This window comes from Parasteatoda tepidariorum, chromosome 3 (genome assembly GCF_043381705.1).
Source record: "Parasteatoda tepidariorum isolate YZ-2023 chromosome 3, CAS_Ptep_4.0, whole genome shotgun sequence".
Classification (NCBI taxonomy): Eukaryota; Metazoa; Arthropoda; class Arachnida; order Araneae; family Theridiidae; genus Parasteatoda; species Parasteatoda tepidariorum.
This window is the reverse complement of record NC_092206.1, coordinates 61,930,361-61,947,637: the sequence shown is the minus strand read 5'-3', so window position 1 is coordinate 61,947,637 and position 17,277 is coordinate 61,930,361. Positions and strand designations below refer to the sequence as shown.

Here is a 17,277-nt window from a genome sequence, read left to right as displayed (position 1 = left end):
AAGGGCGAACTCAGTTTTACCAATGGAAATCGAACCCTGACCCAAGTCATGAAAGGCGAAGCAATATACCCACCATACTTGCCTAGGCGGAAATAAAATTCTTCTATCAATGTAATTATACAAAAAAGTAAAAACGGAAAAGTAAGTTCGTATTTCATCTGATTGATAGCTGTTACACAACAGCAACAAAAGTACATTTAGGCGATTTCGTTCAATTTTGAGATTTTGTCACTTAAAATTACGTATGTAATGCCCGTAATGTAAAAATTTGCTCGTCTTACAATAATAAAATGTTCATCATTATTAAATTAGATTATAAATAATTATAAAATTATACTTTTTAGCATGAAATTATTTTTGGATAAACGAATGTTAGAACTGTGAGCAAAATAATTTTGATCCTCTTAAATAATTTTAGGTATGGTTAATTGAATTACTCAAATATAATTAGCATATTAAGGAGCTCAAACATTCGTTTACACGCCACAGACTAAAATATTTCCATTATACTTTCCAGATTGTGTAATGTACTCCATTACATTACTTTAAAGGTAAGTAATCCGAAAACAAAAGTTGTGTTTTAAAATTATTTCGAAATGAAATATATCAAAATTTAACCAGATTTTTCAGATAAATACTTAACATATCGTCTACATTAATTAATTAGCCTATTAATACGCTTAAAGAAGAAAAAAAGATTAAGATTTTATAATGATGCATACAAATCAGATCATCACATCAAAGACGGCGCCAGTAGTTAATCAGGGGCAATTGCCCTCCCCCCATTGGATAAATCTAAAAATCGTCGGAAAAATGCTACTGTCTTGCAAAGAAATATAATTAAATTCTTAAAAAAATCTAATTTTTTTTTTTTTTTTTCGTAAATAAGAATTAATTAAAAACATAAGGGCGAGAATGTGTTCATTTTACTTACAATTGAATGCCAACTTCCTATTGAGTTGACAAACTTTTTGTTCCTCGAAAAATTCTGAGGGTCAAGCCTTTTGTTTGTGGAAAAGTATGGAATATATGGAAAGTTATTCAACACCCCTGAGGGATAGAAGATTATCTGAACTCCTACCCATCGTCCTCACGTGACCACACTTTTTGAGACTGACTATAATACATGCACACTTTCTCCACATTCAATAAAGAAAAGAATTTTGTAAAACGTTGCATCGTCAAAAGTTAAAGAATTCCAATTTTAAATTAATTGGAAGAGATGAAGTAGTAAGTTGGTTTGTCAATCTTTTTTTTTTTAATTTGCTCTTAAATAGTTTACATATTTATATATGCTTATAAATTCAATAGATTCCTGCAAGTGACGTAGTGTAGGTATCTCGATCCTGATTAGTTGTTGAAACGCGGAATTTGTTTACGTTAGCAACTGTTCTTTAAATTCTATTTCGAGTAAGCCAAGCCCGTCAAATATCAATTCTCTTAAGTGATACATTCGTTACTCTTTCACAAGGATATAAATTCTTCGATATATTTCTTACTTAATACAAAGACAGGTACGAAGCCATGTAGAACATAAACAAGCTAATTACGCATCGAAATTGCCAGAAACACAAAACAAAAATCTATCACGATTACAATAAAATACATAAGCAAATAATAAATCTAAGTTAAGTACGAGGCGTAGACGAAAAAGAATTATATTTCAATGAATTCAATGTGTGATACGACACTGTATTTAATTAACTCCACGTTAATTAACATTCTAACCTATGTGGAGAAATTTGGCTAAATCTAAACAAGCCATTTTGCTTATAAACTATCAGATAGTGCTGACGTCATAGGTCACATGTGTGTGTATCCGTGATCTTTTTCTTGAAGTACAAGAATCCAATTATAATTGCTCAGATATGAGTTAAAATAGAAAATAAACTTGTAATACCCATACATGCCAAGTTGTCTTATAAATTACAATAAAGATGACCTCGTCGAAAAAGTTCACCTATCCGTTGAGAAAATGTTTTTAAAAAAAAAAAAATATATAAATTTATTCTATTATGCTGAATTTTATTTATTTGTTTTTAGTATTATTATAGGCACCGCTTTCTCCAAAATTGTGAGATAGAGGAATGGCAAAACTGCACAGCAATTCCTTTGATCGACATATATTATAAGCGTTATAACCGTCGTTGAACAGCCGACCCGATTTTTGGGTTTACGACTACTAATGTTCAACTCCGTAGCCTTGTAATTTTGAACCCAATCCAGAAGACAAGGGAACTCCCGGATCAAGTATTGGGAGAAATTTGCCTTCGTGGAGGACTTTTTGATGAAACTAACCCGCATTTGCGTTACACGAAGAGGATGACCACGAGAACCTCCCACTGTTAGTCCCACAAGGGGTCTCTTACCCATGATCCATCTACCACTGAAGACATTTAACGTCCGCACTGGTCGTTGCAAGCCGGATGAGGAATTCGTAATGACCAGCCATCGCCGGGATCGAACCCCGGTTCACCTCATTGGAAGACGAACGCTCTATCCCCCCTGAGCCATTATAACGAAATTTATAGTATAGCATTCTAAATTTTTCATAGTTTTTTACAACTTAAATAATAAATATTCTAGAGCCGCCGATATGACTTTTATGATAAGTGATTTAGCTCTCACTTCCCATGGAGGAGACTTGGATTTGAATCCCCGTTTTAATTCGCATACTGCTCTCAGTTTGCACTGACGAAAGTTGCGATAAACAGTAATACTACAGTGGTAGAGAGATCATGTCATGGGTGAGAGTAATCACGCCCTCGGGCTAACCGTGGGATATTTTCATGTCTTTTTCTACTAACGTAAAGCAAATAAATATGAGCTTGCTTCAATTCTGATATCCTGCATGAAAGTGAATTTGTCCTAAAACTTTACCTAGGAGTTACTTTGTACTCTAAGTTCCGTTCATAATTGCACAACTACGAATTTTAGCATTAAAAGCAAAAAAATCATCTGCACGAATTAATACCAGTACTAAAGTAAATTGAACATTTTATTCATTTATTTTTTTGCCAAGATATTTGTATGAAATGAAAAAGAAAAGATACTATCACATAATTATTTAAAACCAACTTCTTTTTGTTTTCTAAATGTTTTTTTTTATTGTTTATATTTTTTTTATTTCCAATGGCAGATTATAGACAGTAACAGCATACATAAACATCTAAAAATAAGAACAGAAACAAAAGATGTTGCAACAGAGTCTAGTGTTAAGTAAATGTACATTTGCAAGGTTTATTCCCCTTTCCTTTCTTTTTCATTAGCAGATGAACGATTACTACTTATTCAACTTATTATATTTTAAAACTTTAAAAACGCATGAAAATAAAAGATACGCAATTAAAATTTAAAAAAAATAAAAAATAGAAATTGTAATTTTTTTTCTGGAAATTTTTGCAACACATATAATTAGTTTAGTATAATTTTAATATACCTTCCATAGCCGCAAATAATTATTCTTTAAATCAAAATTTCATTTCATCCTTGTGAAAATTTTAAATGCAATAAAAAAAAGCTTGATATATCGAGAAACATATTGTAAGAAGTTCGATGTATAGATACCTTCAAAATATTAATATTTAAGATACAAAAATTCTTTGTTAAAAAATATGTTTGCCTAACTCTGTAGCTGCAAAAATTCTTTTCATGAAAATGCATTTTTCTGTTATTTAAGTTAACTAAGTTATACGAAAAAGGACAAAATGGAAGATATATGTTTTTATTTATGTCTGATATTAACAGTGAAAGTGAACATCATTTCACCCTATTTTCTTCTTCTCTATCTTAATCTTTTAAATTATTAAAGCATACATATGTGGATAACCACCAGATAAATTATCTTCCTACATAAATATGAAAAATATTTTGCTGTCATCAGCAATATTGTCCTATATTTCAAATAGATGTACAGTGCGCAAGAAAAAAAAAATAACAGATCCACCTGAATAACTTTTGATCTAATGCTAGGATTTTCATGTTCGAGGACTCAATCTTTATGGTTCAAAAGGTTGACCTCAAATATGCTAATTAATGTTAGTTTTACTTTTTTCGTATTTTACCATATCCCAAAAACTTTTTAAGCGAATCGAAAAAAATTTTGCACACAATTATTAAATTCATTTTCCTAAAGATAATTTCATGCAGAATATAACTTTTAGTAGATATTTATTATTTTATATTATTTTATTAAATAATAATTAAAAAACTTTTGAATTGCAAAACATGCAATTTTTTCGTAAGATGAAAGAATGCAATTTTAAATGGCAAATAAATACAAAATTGAGCAATATCGGTCGAATAGTTCCTGAGAAATCAAATTTTGAAAAATTGTATTTTCCGAAATTCAGCCCCCTTTAATTTTTTGTGTCTTAAACTTCATAAAAATAAAAGCTAAAGTAAATTTAAATCATAGTGGAAAGAATGTTTCGCGCTGATATGTAATTGAAGGGGTTCTGCAGAGCGAAAGATAAATCTTGCTGGAAAGTCTGCTTTCTGCAAGAGAAAATAAGACACAGGCAGACAAAAAGCAGTCATATATTGCAAATTTTCAGAAATGTAAAATGATTTATATTCATTTCTAGAACGCAAATTGAAAATTTTTAATAGAAAATTATTAAAAATTTAGCTTTATTTTTCGAATTTTAATTCTTCATTGAGAGAATGAGTGAGTAAGCCGCTGGACTCACTCTTTCTCTCAAATGAAGAAATTAGCATTGTGTCGAACACAAATAGCCCTTTAAAAGCATCTTCGAGAGGAAAAAGTGATAGGGAGAATTTCTAAGTCTCTTTATATTTGTTTACATATATATTAGTGGGCTGCGCCCCCTGCTCGCTAACTCTCGCCAACCCCCGAAAATTGCTACGCAATCTTGTTTGGTTTGTTTCGCTCGCTACTAACTTAGGTACATTGCAAATGCACAAAATTCATTCAATTCCATATAGAAACTTCTTTTTAAAAAAAAATTACATCTTTTTAGTAAATACTAAGTCATTAAAATAAATTTGAATTCAAATAAGTGACATGTGCAGAAATGTGCTATAGTATAATTCGTGATATAGATCAAAAATTGTCAAATAAATTCGTATTATATAAATTCGTGAAAAAAAGCGCTTTCGACAAAATACTAAAATAGAGATCTATCGACAAAGACTACTCACTTCTGAAAGCTTAATAGTATGAGATTGCCGCAGCTGATGCTCTCCGGTTATTTCAGTTTCCGTTTTTAAAAGCGCTGTATGTTGAGTTACCTCAGCTAAATTTGGCATGTGACATTTTTAGCGGCAATCATTGGTCGATTTTCTAGCGTTGCCATTCGGGGAGTTGTAATGAGGCTTTTTTTTGTCGCCGTTAATTCAATGTCTAATTCAGGGGTTCTAGTCACGTAAACAAAACAAAGCAAACGTTGCCACCGGCGGAAAAGAAATACAGCCAAAATTTGGGAGCCACGTAAGAGAATTATATATATTAGATTAACATCGTCTGAAATTGCATGAAGCTTCAACCAGACCTAAATCCATTGGAGAACATGTGGAATAAAGATTTGTTGTTTAGGTAAACTGGACAGTCTGACAAAAAAAAAAATATAGTAAACAATGCCTTAAAAATCTAGTTCTCAGATACGAAAATCAGAATATATATTAAATCAGCAACAAAACAAGAAGAATTTACAGCTACGAAAGGAAGACGTGTTGTATATATAAAGGATTAAAATGAATAAAATCATGGATGTTTTGGAAAAAAGAAAAGATTTTTATTTTTGCTTTGTCTCCAATAGTTTGAACGATATAGAAGATTCAATATTCAATGGTTGTTTGATTTATTCTAATTTATAAAAACAGTAGTTCTGTTTCTTTAGATATTTGTATGGAGTGACGAAAAATAAATTATCTGAAGTCTAAAATAAAGAAATCAAATTTACCATTTTCATAAAATACAGTAAACTCTATAAGAATAATAAATGTTTATTAAATAAATTTGAGAAATGACGGATGAAAGCGATATAATTTACAAATGTATTGGCACACTCTCTTGTTCTCAGCGAACTCAAAATCTTCCCCAGCGTCTAAGAAGATATTTGGGAGCAGGAACAACAACTCTTTGAGGATAATCATCATTCGTTTCAGAAAAACTAGGCTCCTGATCTGTAAAATAATAATAAAAATATACACACAATTAAAAAACTGTATGTAATTAGGATAAACAAATAATTGTTTACGCCTGTAATCAAGCTTTTTCTTCCAATTCATAAACAATTTTCTTTTCCCAAATAAAACTTTTCAAAACAGTACCAATTCTTTCATTGTTAAAAAATATTAATAAGTAATTATTTTAAATATAATCAGTATTAAATAAAATATTTAGTATTAAATAAATTTATTCACATTAATATTTTTAATTCAAATATTTTTTTTCTCTGTAAATTCTAATTTTTTCAGTCGTGAGAATGAAATAATTCTTGTTAAATTGTTATGTGCTTAAAGAAAAACTTATTCTTTATTGCAAAACAGCGTACAATTTCCAAAATGTTTGTATTTATAAACATCTGATTGTGAAATATTTAAATCCGTATCTTCATAATTTGTTATTCCATCAATGACAATTCCATGCGATAACATTATCGCGGAACAAACCAATCATCATGGAAGTCAATAACTAAACAGTGCATGGAAAATCAATGGTTGCGCAGATGTAAAATCGTTATGGCAACACGAATCAAAATTCAAATCAGACTCATATTTTTATATAAGTAATTCTGAGTCGTATATCATTTGAAGGTCAATAGCATGTTTTATACAGTCATCGTATGCTAAAATATAAATGTTTCATAGTTATCAAATTCACTCCTTTGAGTACTAGAGGAAATTTAGTATTTCCAAGAAAAAATGTAGATGATAAGCATTTATTTAACGGGAAATAAAAAACAAGAACAAGCAGGTAGTTTAGTGAACCTAATTGAGTGAATCTTTTCGTTTAAGTTCTAAATATCTCCTTTTTTGTTATTATCAGTTTTAAACTTTATAGTTCCAGCAGCACATTAATCGTTCTTCGTATTGGGAAAAAATTAAGCTATTAATAAATCAGTATTGAACTACACTACGAATCCATACACAAAACTGAAAGACGACTGAAAACTGAACACGATTAATAAAGCCAAAATAATTTTCTTTTCATTTATTATTTTTTGTCCTTGCCGATGGCACTGCATTATTAGTTCAAGCAAAACACGTTTTTAGTAGTTCATCCCATCAAAATAAGGATAACTGTATACAGTACTGTTTTGGAATGATGTTATGGTCAACTCATGATCGTCAAAATTTATCCCAACAAAGCGATTTTCTCTGATACTTATCCCTTTCATTACCCATTAAATACCTCTTTCCACATTATCTGTATTAAAATTGCACGGTATTAATGTAACTTTTATAGGTTCCAAATATACTAATTTATCTCGATTATATTTGGTATTGATTAAAATACACCAATTACCACAATACCAAAAGTACCCATTACCAAAACTAATAAAGTACCATCGGCGTCACTAATTGTAGTATGGCAATTTCTTACGTTCCTCCTGAACGAATTAGTAAAATTTTTCCACTATTTTAGTTTTTAGTTTGGGCATCAAAAAACAGTTTGACGATTTACTACGATTCTCCTTAATGAATTACTATCATTTCTTCATTAATTTTTCTCTTTAGGATGTACCTTATTATTTTTTAATTTCAATTAGTACTTTTTACCAAATTTAATCAAGTATCATTGTCAACACGAGTGTAGCGATTTTTTTAACCTTTTTCCTGACCAATTTAGTTCTATTTCTCCATTAATTTGGCTTTTCTGTACGTATCTTTTATTTTGTTTCAAATACCGTTGATTTTAAATTATTTAGTTTCATAGAGTTTTGTTTTAAAAGTTTATGTTTACGTTTTATGTTATATATAAAAAAATAATAATAATGGAACACTTGGTATCCTCGTACTTGAGAAATACTATTTTGGTGACGTAGTTCACCTATGCTATCACATTCATGTCGATTATTGAGTTTGTCTGACATAACGAATAAAAATTAATTAAATATCTAAGAACATGCAATAAACTCCTTTTCTTGATTAATGAGAGCTATAAGCAAGCAAACATCACTGACGCTATCTTTAAAATCGTCTGCATTTAAAATCGTAATTTCTATCAGTGGCGCTTTCTCTAAAACCAATAAGAAAATTCCCTTTTTAAATATCTCTCCTGGATGATCTAAATAAAGTTTTTGATCGATTTTTGGGTCGGGCGCTAAAATTGCTCCTTTTACCCACTGTCCTAATTTGAAGACAATAGATCAAACGGTTCTGGACTTATACACACAGGAGAGGGAACACACACAAGCTTTAACTTTTTCATTATTATAGATATAATTTTCCGCTTATTATTAACGCATAAAGAAGGTGAAGGATCCATGGTACCTGGATTTTAAAACAATCAAGATTACTTTTCAAATTTCGTAAAGTTGACCGAAGCTTGCTTCTGAATAAGTTTTTACTCAAAAATATCTCTAAATGCCTTATTTTATAAAGAAAAAAAATCATTACTTACGTGAGAAAAAAAAACCACATGCACAATTGTTTAAGCGAACGACTCTATAAATTAGTCCTATTTTGAAATAATTTTTAATTTTTCTTGTGTTTATATTCTAAAAAAGAATTTGTAGTAATTGAAAATAAGTAATGCAAAATTTTTAAACTTATTTTACTATATTTCTTATGAATTATACGAATACAGAGTTAGTTTAAACTATTTAACATTAGGTAATTTAATTTGAAGTTTCGTTTTATGAGGAATACCGTACTTATATAATTCATTTAATGTAAAACACCTTAAAAATGTAATATTTGTTAAAATTATTTTTAAAGAGCCATTTATTAGATGTTAGCTTACCTGATGATTCTTTAATAGTATCTTGATTCTTTTCAAATGGATATTTATATTCTGACTTCGTTGCAGCTTGCCACACTGAAAAATTAAATTAATTCTCTTAGAGAACGAATTTAAATAGGTTGTAGCCTTAAATGACTATTAAAAAACCAAGAAATAGCAATGTTATTTCTCAGATAGCATTTCAATTACATAAATCTTATGAAACAAAAAATCTAAAAGTATTGCTGCGTTATTAAACAACATTTCCAGAAAATTCTGTTCAATGTTAATATTTTCACATTAACACATTTTTCTACTAACATTTTATTCTTTTATTCAATTTTTTACTCTATTTTAATTTTTTAATTAAATCGTATGAATATTTGAATCATACATGAATTTATTTTATTTTAATTTTGTTTTTCGCACTTCATTCTTTGATGCTTACAATTAGTTTCCAAAACTATATCTGTGATTCGATAATTTCAAATGTGTTTGTTATAAAATTAAATATTTCTATTAGTTTTCGCATCACCTTACTCTTATAAGATTATTCTAATACATCAATATTTATCACAAATCCAAGCCCTCTTAGAATTTTGGAAATAGTAGTAATAGAATTAAAATAAAAAAACATTTAAAGAAACCAAGTCGAAAGACTTACTTTCATGATGGTGTACCTCTAATTAGGAAAAAAGAATAAATTAATTTTCAAATTCAATTTGATTTAGAAGTGATTTAAAATTTGTACTGACGAATAAAAATGGAGCAGAAATTTTGAGAACTGTGTTTTCAGTTTTCTATATCGTGTGAATACCATAAGCAAAAAAAGTATTAATTTTTTTTTCGTTGAATGTCTCAAATTTATATGTACCTGTATTTCAGATATTCTTAAGGATTTCTTCATTTATTATTATCTTTATTAAAATATTGCAGTTATAATTTATAAAAAAAAATAATTTGCATATTTCGCACTGTAATATACAATTTTGTACAAAATTTGAAACTGATAACTAATAATAATATGCAGGTAATAGTAACTGCAAACTAATAATAATATGCAATTCTGTACAAAATATGCAAACTAATAACATTCTTTAAATGTTTCACACATATATGTATTTAGGATATTCATAAGGATTCCATTATTTATTATTACGTTTGTTTAAATATTGCTGTTATAATTTATAAAAAAAAATAATAAGGTGCATATTTTGAGCGTTAATATACGACAAATATTTTAAATCAACCTTTCTATAATTTCCTACGGATGAAATTTTATTTCTTTTTATTTAATGAAAAAAGTATACAAATACAAACTTTTAACAAATTACTTATTAATAAATTTTAGAATTGTGCAAATGTTTAATTACGTTGCTTATCATAACATCGAATAATTGGTCTGAGAATTATTCGTTCCAAGAACTTCCATCGAAATTGTAATTGCTGTTATTGTACAGCTAAAATTACAAATTATAAGACCCATACAAATACATTCATTTCTTCTAATCTAATTTAAATATGTATTTTGATTATGATAAGACATCCGTGTTGAGTATATCGATTCATATATTTTAATTTTCAGCTTAAATATAATATCCATTAAAATAATATTCGTAACAAATAATAGTTAAATACATGCATTTCACTATTATATATTACTGCAGTAATAGTGAAGTTAAAGTTTAGAGAAAAATTTTCGTCTAACATTCAAAATTAAAAATAAAATATAAAGGAAATCGGTAAATATTTTGTTAAAGGATTTAAAATAATGCATGAAACTTTAAAAAATATTGAGAGCAGCATAATTTTTTCTGACGATTCCTTCAAGCTCGTTGAAACAGTTGCCTTTTATCAAAAATTTTTATTTGAGCTTCGTACATTATTTTTTTTTCAAATTGTATTTTATTTAAAAAATAATTTTTAAATAGAAATGCGTGCTTTAAAGCAATTCAATTTAAACGATATCATCTTTTCGTAAATTTTAAATATCCGTCCCTATATGGAAAGAAAAATTCTGGTAAAATTACCGTACTGTATAGTAATTGGTTATGACATCTCTGGTATAAAAAATATCTTATAATTTTGGTAATGATAGTCAAAATATACGGTATTTAAACCATTCATTTGGTAATTTTTCTGTTCATATGCTAATGGTTTGCCGGAAATTCTGTTTTTGGTTTTCAAAATAAATTATAATTCTTATTACCACACATTTAATAGAAAATAAAAACTCAAAAGTAAATTTTATTGAATAAATAGTGTTATATGCCATGATTTAAAGGTATCATGATAAAAGTTCTAAATTTTGTTACATAGAAACCATATTTTATAGGTATTTTATTATTAAGTATTACTAAAGCGCTTCGTTAAAAATTACCAAGCTTCTTGGTGGGCCCATTGGTAAATTTTACTATATTCTAGTAGTTATGACCATACTTTTTTCCCCAGTGCAATTACTATTAAAGCTTTGCATTTTCATTTTCAAAATAGGTATTTATTTTGAGAAAGACGGAAAGAGAAACACATCCTGGATATGTTTCAAATGCGGATGTCTTTAAAATTTAGTGCACATGAAAAATTTTAGGAAATTTTTTTAGCTTTTAGTATATTACCAGAATCAACTTTAAGTTCATTAAGTGTTAATTTTAACATAAATGTTTAAATAGCTTCAGAATTGTTTTATTCTTTCATTGCTTTAAAAAAAAGTTTTAAGGAATTTGATTTAAGCTTTCAAAAAAACTGACTTCAAAGAAAGAAATTTAAATATAATTTTAAAAACTTTTAAACTTTTATTGAAAAAGATAGTTTAAAATTGATAATAAAATAATAGTTATAATAATAACAGTTATTAATATTATTATTACATAAACAGAAGCATTCTATTTTACCTAATTTCTGTCCTTCTCTTTGGTCGGGATCGAGTAGATCAAGTGTATTTTCGTCGTAGTTCAAAAGGTTTGATATTCCATGCAAAGACATAATTTTTCTGCAATCTGAAAGAAAGAAAAAAAAACTATGTTAATGACATTTTCATTGAAATTACCAAAACTGTCATTCGACATACTTTTATTTTACTCTTGAAAAAGTGATTTATAATCAAATGAAATTCGTGCTGTCTAAATAAACGCGACAAAGTGCTGCTTTCTGAATAAGTGATTTTGAAAATTTATTTCTCATTGCTTGAAGTTTTCAGGTAAACATTCCGTGGGAAAAAGTATTTAATCATTGCAGACTCAAAACATTTCACAAAACTAGCACAAATACAAATGAAAATAATAATCGTCCCAAAAATTTTAGTGAATCTTTTTTGTTTTTTGAAATCAAAAAGAAGAAGAAAAGAACAACCGCCATGGTGCATGTAACCTATTTATGGTAACATAACACACCTAATATATATAGTTATATAAATATAGATTTATATTTCAAGTATACATACTAAATTATCACTTATTAGTTAACTTAAAATTCATTTATTATAGATAAAATTTAAGATTCTAATATTAGTTTTGTATATTTAATAAAAAAGGATACTCTAGTTTTTTTTCCGTAATTTTTTTCACCAAATTTTATGAAACATTGTTTTAAAAAATATGGCACGTCTTTGAAATATTTTAAAAACAATGTTCAATAAATTATGGCATATCCCCGAATTTGAAAAAGCTACCTGGAAGTTTTTTCCCCTTAAAAAGCAAGGAGTATTACATAAATAGTTTACTAAATATCTTACAGTGCTCGAAATAAAAAGTTAAACACTTTAATAACTTTAGATTTAAAGGATTTTCACATGAGCAAATCCTAATGATTAATGATGAAGAGACTTACTTTAAATGTGCTAAAATATTTGTTCAAACGATATTTAAAAATAAAAAATCAGACACAAAACTACCAGAATACTATAAAATTTTCCGAGTTTCTTTGCTCTATGGTAGCACTAAAAAGTGCAGTGATTTTAACCGAAGCGCTTTGGTAATGATTTTGATAAATTTAACATTAAAATATAGTTTTATTAATATGTGATATAATATACTAAATATGATAAAATTTGGTAACTTTATCATAATACCTCAGAGCATGGTATATGAATCCATTTATGCAGTTAAATTTACTTTTGTATTTTTTATTAAATGTGTGATAATAAGAGCTATAATTTTGAAAACCAGAGTTTCTGGTAAACCGTAACTGTATGAAGATAACAATTACCAAATGAATGGTTTAAATATCGTATATTTTGTTTTTTAATACCAGAATTAAGCTGTTTTTTTTTAACCAGAAATGTCATTATCATACAATACGGTAATTTTACCAGAATGTTTTTCTCCTTGTAGTGTAAAAGCAATTTCAAATTTACGAAAAGGTGGTATTGATTTTGATTCTGGGTTAGAGGTGAATTTGGGTATAATAAGAATATAGCCTTGTACCCGGAAGTAAAAAGTTCATAGAACTACGATGCACTTGAAGCTTTCCGGAAACATTTCCAAGGCCGTGTCAGTAGGATATCTTGGTAAGCACAGGTGTTATTCTAGCTCAGCGGCTCCCAATTTTTTCCAGCTACGTTACCCTAAATGATCTATCATTTTTTTGTGGAACCAAGATTTTATAATTAATTAACAATAGTAAGCAAATTAACCAAGGAAGCATCGTTTTGAAAATTTTGAATGTGACTAATTAAATTAATTTTTTTCATAGTTTAAAATTAGTAATAATCTTAAAATTAGGTGTTATCTTAGACAATGGAATTTACAAGTCTGGATTTTTTAAAGCTAAATTTAATTTTTATAACTCATTTGTTTCATATGTGTGAATATCTTTGAAAATACTTATTTTGAATGTATTTACTATGAAAACACACCATCCAGAAACTGTAAGAAATATAAAATGTAGCAATGCAAAAAAAATATATATATGAATATTTAAAGTATTTCAATGTTAAATTTAATGTAGAACACCAATAAAATTTAGAGAATTTTAATGGGTTAGAATTACTTAAGTTTTTTTGTTATGAGTTTATTTCTAAATATTTTATTAAATATTTTATAAAATATTGTATAAAAGTTTCATTTTTTATTTAAAATTGTTATAATGGTGTTATAGTTGTAAACAAAGAAATTCTGAAATCATAAAATTTAATTCTATGTTAAACCAATGTAATTATTTTTCATGGGTCAAAAGGTTATAAGCATGCAGAATATTTAACAAACACTTAAAGTTATTTTGAATCATTATCACATTAATCATTATTTTGAATTTTAAGAACATGAAAGAACTTTCTATAAATATCAAACTTAAACTTCCATTAATATTACTCGAAGAAAAAAAACCGTTTTCTAATGTCTTTTTTCCCACATTATAGATACAGAAAAAGAAAAACAAAATATATTTGATTAAAAAAAAACATTAAAAAAACAATTGTTCAATAAATTCCAAAAAATAAATTTTGAAAGAAAAAAAAAAGCTTTAAGATGTTATAAAAAAAATCTTGCATAAAAAAAAACAATTGTTCAATAAGTTCCGAAATTTTTTTTTTTTAAAAAGTCGTTTAAATATGTAAAAAAAAAAAAAATTACCTGGAGCAGACGATGTTTTGCAATAACGTTCTACCAAGTGAACAAACTGGTACATGAGACGACCCATCTGGAATGGAAATGGCATTTTAATTACATGAATAAAGATATTAGAGGTCAAAGAAGTTACCCAGATATTTTTTGCAATGTCAAACTGAACTTTACAACTCAAAAAATTATTTTCTTTTCTAACCTAGATCCATTTTAAAAACATAGTATTTAAGTTTCTTTTTTCATTGTTATCGGAATTTTAAAAAAATTAAATATATCTCATTAACTAAGAAGGTTGAAATAAAACTAGAGAGGCGTAACAAAGACGAAGTTCACTTTAGGAAATACCCCAATTTAGAAATAATAATAATCCGAAAACTTGGTTATCGATTGAAAAAGGAATATTTAGTTTTTACAAAAGAAAATTAATATGTAGAAAATGTTTCGAAAATATTGCCAGATTGTGTTTTCAGTTATTGTGAAGACTATGGATTATAAGTATAATTCAATTACCTAGTTTATTATTTTGTTAGAAAATTTATAGAAAAATACCATATCTTTTAAAACAATTGTGTATGATATAAAATAAGAAAAAAGCGGAAAATATAAGTGCCCTTAATTATAACAATAATAATAAACTTGAAGTTTAGATACCCCGTTGAAGTTTATGTAATAAGAAAGTATATGTCAATTGCCTTAATCGAAAATTATGACGATTTTTCATTTTGGAATAATTATATACAAAATATTTTCATAACTAAAATCCTTTTATTAAAATAAACAAATACATAATTGCTAAAAAAATTGTTCAGAATCAAGTAAGTACAGAATAAAATTAGAAAATTATTAATTAAACTAATATAATTAGTAAAAGCTTTTTAACCACCGTGAAGGTAATACAATATCTATTATTCATCCCGAGAACAGACTGTAATTTTGACAATTGGGCAACTTTAAAATTTAAATTATAATCAACAGTTCAAAAATTGTAATTAATATAAAATTATAATTTGTAAATAAAATTTTAAAGTTTCAAAATGGTTGGAATAATTCTTAAACTATTTAAAGCTGTTGTCGCTTAGAGTAAAAACAAAGCAAAACATTGAGAAAAAAAATAGTAGGTACTATTTGTTGATATGTTTCTAAATTTAGCATAAGTAACTATCAATTGCAGAAGAATAATTTACATAATTATGTGTTGTATTGAAATGCCATATTCGAATCAAAAATATTTGAAAAGCATAAACATTGAAAAACATATGAAACATCTTAAATGACTGTAGAAAATACGAAGTAGAAATACGAATACCTGTGAAATGAAACGAAACATATTAAAATACTTATTTGGATACAAATTGTAAAATAATTTGTACACAAGATGCGTCGTAATGCTGTGCTTAATTTTAATCAAAAATGACATCAATGCAGACAATCCGTTCAGCAAACGATTAAGAAAATGTGGACAATCCTGCTATCGCTTTTGCAATTTTCAAAATTAAACTTTAGTTTTAGAACGAAATAAAGTAGACAAAAAAAAAAATTTGGTTAGGAATTGTAAAATAATTTGTACCCTAAAAAGTTCTTTACTTTAATCAAAAATGCTTTTATGTGATAACACATTTCTCAGCAACAAATTCAATAAATGGTGAGTCTTCATGATCGTTTTCTCAATAAAAAATTGAATTTTTGTTGCAGAATAAATTTAAACATAATAAGATACTTTTTTAGTTTCAAATTGTAGAATAATTAGTATTCTATACGGTGTCTTATCGATGCCCTTAAAACGCTTCAAGATAAGAGATGCATTTTTTTTTAAATATATGATTCAAATAAATGAGGAATTGTTTTCTATCGCTTTCTAATTTAGAATTTTTAGCTTTTGCAGCATGAAATAAAGCAAGTAAGAACACTTTCGACACATACATTATTTTACAGCAGTACTTTACAGGTAGAGCAAAATTTTAAAGCCATTTTAAGAAATTATAAATAAATAAATAAATCCTTAGAGACATTAAATACCTTTTCTTCGTAACTCAGCATTTCCCACATGGGTATTGCACTGGGAGAAACACTTTTCGTAAGTATTAGGAACAAAACTGCTAAAGGAACATACAAATTCATGACGAACAAATTACAAATTTAAACAAATACGCACAAATCGAAGCTTTCTTACATATCTTAAACGTAATAAGAACACTTTTAAAAAACTATAACGACGATCAGGTTTTGTTATTCGATTTCCGGACAAGGTGAAAGAGAGCAGAATTGTGTTGAACCTCCGAGTCTCGTCTTTCTTTTTATAGGTAACTCGAGAAGATGAGATGAAGGGGTCAGAGATAAATGTCGCAGGTAACAGACTTCAGAGAGAAAACAGAGACGGATGAACGGAAAAACCAACGTACCCACTACGTCTCTCCACCTCTTGTGCGTGCCTAACTCGGATCAAGGGTTGACGTCGTTTGTGAATATTAAAAATTCGTAGTTTATGAGATGCTAGATACGATCGAATTCTTAGAATAACTCCATTAAATTACAATTTCTTTTTTTCATTTATAAATTTGGATATGAAATATGGTTTTTTGCAATTGCCCGAGGCGGTAATTTAGCTCATGAGCGTGGTTCTTTTAAATCACGTTTTAGATTAGCATCATAGTCTTATAAAATATTTAGCTTTGAGGAATATTGAAGTAGAATTTGTTAATTAATTATTTTTTTGTTCAATAAATTGAAGTAAAATATTTTGAAAAAAATTTCTAGATTTTTTTGAAAAATAAGTATTTTAAAAATCCAAACGGAGAAATTTATTTGTGT

The 17,277-nt window shown here is 27.4% G+C and overlaps 1 protein-coding gene across 1 annotated transcript; it reads right to left on the bottom strand.

The window, feature by feature from the left end:
- Positions 1-5,951: 5,951 nt before the first annotated feature.
- On the bottom strand, positions 5,952-16,738 carry LOC107451203 (Rhythmically expressed gene 5). Its single transcript, XM_016067224.2, has 5 exons — positions 16,486-16,738; positions 14,479-14,545; positions 11,803-11,907; positions 8,933-9,007; positions 5,952-6,147 (listed from the first exon to the last, which is right to left on the bottom strand). The coding sequence occupies exons 1-5, from the start codon at positions 16,585-16,587 to the stop codon at positions 6,050-6,052; spliced, it is 447 nt and encodes a 148-aa protein (XP_015922710.1). The 5' UTR covers positions 16,588-16,738; the 3' UTR covers positions 5,952-6,049.
- Positions 16,739-17,277: the final 539 nt, after the last annotated feature.

Bases quoted from the DNA above. Each gene is read 5' to 3' on its own strand.
- LOC107451203 (XM_016067224.2), bottom strand. From the start codon at position 16,587: ATGAATTTGTATGTTCCTTTAGCAGTTTTGTTCCTAATACTTACGAAA. The intron at 14,546-16,485 runs GTATTTAATGTC...TTTCCATTCCAG, and splicing joins TGCTGAGTTACGAAGAAAAG to ATGGGTCGTCTCATGTACCA. The intron at 9,008-11,802 runs GTAAAATAGAAT...TTAATTTTTCAG, and splicing joins AAGAGAAGGACAGAAATTAG to TGTGGCAAGCTGCAACGAAG.